The 3,945-nt window shown below is 42.1% G+C and overlaps 1 protein-coding gene across 1 annotated transcript in view; it reads left to right on the top strand.

The window, feature by feature from the left end:
• The window catches only part of POLR3A (RNA polymerase III subunit A), a 41,932-nt gene that overhangs the window by 19,803 nt on the left and 18,184 nt on the right, over nucleotides 1–3,945 (top strand). Inside the window, exons 16-18 of the mRNA XM_029286307.1 lie at nucleotides 4–41; nucleotides 1,362–1,480; nucleotides 2,036–2,173. Coding sequence (XP_029142140.1) covers nucleotides 4–41; nucleotides 1,362–1,480; nucleotides 2,036–2,173 — 295 coding nt within the window. The remainder of the gene's footprint in view (nucleotides 1–3; nucleotides 42–1,361; nucleotides 1,481–2,035; nucleotides 2,174–3,945) is intronic.

Below are 3,945 nucleotides of genomic sequence, written 5' to 3'. Positions count from 1 at the left end.
GAGTAACAGCCCCCTCACAATGGCTGTGTGTGGGTCAAAAGGTAGGGTTGATCCTTCAAATTAGCACCTATCTCTGTGACCAGTAAATAGATTCTGCTTAGGCATAATTATTGTCTTGTTCCCAGCAGCAGGAGTTGGTGGCATCCATGCAGAGGCCAAGTTCTAGCTAAGAGAGATCAGTCTAGTCCAGGGGTAGGCATTGGCTCTTTTATGACTGGTGGACTTCAACTCCCAGAATTCCTGAGCCAGCATGGCTCAGCTTGGAAACTTCTCCCTTTCCCCTCAGTGTGGCTGGCTCAGGAATTCTGGGAGTTGAAGTCCACGAGTCATAAAAGAGCCAAGGTGGCCTACCCCTGGACTAGTCTAAGTTGGAAAGTGGACCGCAAGTGGATAGCTCTATGGGTGTTTTATTGGTTGAAATTCTTCCTATTGATATGAAAAGAAGTTGTAGTTCCGTTCTAAAGTCAGGTGTAACGTTGGGCATAGCCATGGACTGTAGCACAGACCGTTTTGCTTTATCTATCTGGAGGAACTGTGTTGACCATATTGATGGAGAGATGGAAATTCAGCTGGGAGATACATGTACATTTTTACCGACCTCGGAAGGATGGAAGGCTGAGTCAACCTTGAGCCGGTCAGGATCGAACTCCTGGCAGTGGGCAGTGAATTAGCCTGCAATACTGCATTCTAACCACTGCGCCACCACGGCTCCTAAGTTAAGTCGCAGCACGGAAGATTTATTAAGCCTATTCACAAGAATCTAGTTCAGGGCTCCTCAACCTTGGCACCTTTAAGACTTGTGGACTTCAATTCCCATCTTTGCTGGCTGAGGAATTCTGGGAGTTGAAGTCCACAAGTCTTAAAAGTTGCCAAGGTTGAGGAGCCCTGACCTAGTTAACTAAAATTAAACACTAAATTGGCGCCAAGTAAGGATCAACAGAATTCAAAGGGGTTGAACTTGGATTATTTGGGCAACATCAGGACTCTGAGCTGATGACATGTTTAACTCTGCCTCCTGCTCTAGCTTTTCCTGCTCTTCTCCACACTTCACCCTAAAACCCTGAGTTTTTTTGGGTAGGCTCTTCTCTAACCATTAACCAGACCTGGCCATATTTTGTTTTTGTTTTTTGTTTTTTTAAGCTCAGCTGGTGTGGTCACAATCAGAGGTTAAGATCCTCACCAGAAGCATTTATTCATAATTAGTGCAACGTTGTAGGATCGTGGAACAAGCTTCCTGTATTGACCTTTGATGCTTTACTTATCGTAGTAGAGTAGGGGGGAAAAACAGTGTGATAACATGTTGCTTTCGGTCAACGTTGCTGACCTTTCTTGTTGTCATTTTCTCCCCCCCACCCTAATAGGATCCTTTATCAATATATCCCAGATGATTGCTTGTGTAGGTCAACAAGCTATCAGTGGCTCACGGGTGCCCGATGGCTTTGAAAATCGGTCCTTGCCTCATTTTGACAAGCATTCCAAGGTAAGGAATCTGGGAGTTAGATAGGACTTCGGCAGTATTGTGGAACGAGGCAGTGTGGGTTCGAATCTAAGATATGATGAAGGTGGACTTTTGATCCAACTGATGCTTCCTATAGATCAGGGGTAGTCAACCTTGGCTCTTTTATGACGCGTGGACTTCAACTCCCAGAATTCCTGAGCCAGCACAGCTGGCTCAGGAATTCTGGGAGTTGAAGTCCACGCGTCATAAAAGAGCCAAGGTTGACTACCCCGGCTATAGATTCTACACACTGTTCATGTGGCGTTTCTGAAAAATTCGTGAGGCTAGGCAAAGATATTGGATAGCTTACCAATTCTGATGACAAGCATGGGTCCTTTGAATTAGATTTTGCCCCTCTTCCAAGGAATACGCCATCAGAAGCCTTCGTATTTGACCCTCGTGGGGAAACTTAGTCCGATGTGCTTAATGGCCGAAGGGCAATTTGAATCTATACCCACCAGTACTATTATATTAGCCAGGCTGACCGTGGAATTAGACCCTACAGCAATATATTTCAAAAGTCTTCCTTTTTTTCAGCTTCCAGCCGCTAAAGGTTTTGTTGCCAACAGCTTCTATTCTGGGTTGACCCCCACTGAATTTTTCTTCCACACCATGGCGGGACGGGAAGGCCTTGTTGATACAGCTGTAAAAACAGCTGAAACGGGATACATGCAGGTAACTGGAGGCTCTTGTCTATAGGAGAACGATCCGGGTAGCCAAGTAGAAGTGTTTATTCTCCTTTAAGTCAAGGATTTTTTTTTCCCCTGCCAACAAATTCCAGTCTCTCGTCTCCATTCTGGTTTTGGGTCTGAGGGTAAAGAAAGAAAAGAAATAAGGAAAGAACAAACTGTTATATCCACGGTTCTTTGCTGTGGATAGATAGATAGATAGATAGATAGATAGATAGATAGATAGATAGATAGATAGATAGATAGATAGATAGATAGATAGATAGATAGATAGATAGATAGATAGATAGATAGATAGATAGATAGATAGATAGATAGATAGATAGATAGATAGATAGATAGATAGATAGATAGATAGATAGATAGATAGATAGATAGANTACAAGAAATGTGATGAGTACATCGAAGCCTTGAAGACCGGTAAGCTACAGCAGCAGCCTGGCTGCACGGCGGAGGAGACACTAGAGGTTAGTCGTAATCCCACTTAAAAATTTTATTTATTCTTGTATTAAATGTATTGGCCGCCCATCGCGCCATCAAGCGGCCCCAGGTGACTTCCAGTAAGATAAAAACTAACAGTGCAAAACATTAAAATGATGAATATTAACATTAAAATTAACAAAAATAGCTAAGGAAGGAAGCAGTGTATAAATTAATGAGTAATGTTCATGTCAAGTTCAGACATGGGATCCAGCAAATAAAATAATAACAAGAAAACAACAATAAACAACAACAACAATAATAATAAATTCGCCATTAGTCAATTGCAAAAGGCAGCCTTACTAGGAACTGCTTCCATCCTGCGACAATATCTGTAATACCATCAAACATCCACATCTGCCTATCCCAGGTCCTTGGGAAGGACTTGATAGGTAGACAAAAATGCCAAATCCAGTCTGAACATCTGGCTGACTGTGCGATGATCAATAATAATAATAATAATAATAATAATAATAATAATAATAATAATAATAATAATAATAATAATAATAATAATAATAGAGTTGGAAGGGACCTTGGAGATCTTCTAGTCCAACCCCCTGCTCAGGCCATTTCAGACAAATGGTTCCCCAGTCTCTTCTTAAAAACTTCCAGTGTTGGAGCTGTTTTACCTTTAGCAGCATTGTAAAGTCTGCAGTGGGTGCAATGTAGCCGTTAAAATTCATATTTATTACAATTTGAAATTGAAGAATGAAGCCACGTTTCTTGATTCTCCTTGCCAAAGAAGCTATGTCCTCTTTTAGTTCGGAAAGGAACACTACAGGACAGATTTCTTACCATTAGTAATCACTCACTGTCTTATCCACTGGGAAAATTCAGAGCAATTAAATCTTTTTGGTCCATTATTGTGAGGCGTTTCATTCAATTCCAAACAAATACGTATTGGGCTGCTATCTCAAGCATAATGTCAGCGTCCGATTAGAATAAGTGAAATGAAAACGGTCAAATACTTGCAAGCCTGGCTGGTTAATTGACTCTTTTTGCTAGGCCCTGATTCTGAAGGAGCTGTCCGTTATCCGAGACCACGCTGGCAGTGCCTGCCTCAGAGAACTCGACAAGAGTAACAGCCCCCTCACAATGGCTGTGTGTGGGTCAAAAGGTAGGGTTGATCCTTCAAATTAGCACCTATCTCTGTGACCAGTAAATAGATTCTGCTTAGGCATAATTATTGTCTTGTTCCCAGCAGCAGGAGTTGGTGGCATCCATGCAGAGGCCAAGTTCTAGCTAAGAGAGATCAGTCTAGTCCAGGGGTAGGCA

The sequence above is a fragment of the Protobothrops mucrosquamatus genome, unplaced genomic scaffold (genome assembly GCF_001527695.2).
Source record: "Protobothrops mucrosquamatus isolate PMUCROS unplaced genomic scaffold, P.Mucros_1.0 scaffold3287, whole genome shotgun sequence".
In the NCBI taxonomy this organism is placed as follows: Eukaryota; Metazoa; Chordata; class Lepidosauria; order Squamata; family Viperidae; genus Protobothrops; species Protobothrops mucrosquamatus.
Note: the sequence above shows the minus strand (reverse complement) of the source record. Positions and strands in the feature narration are given on the sequence as shown.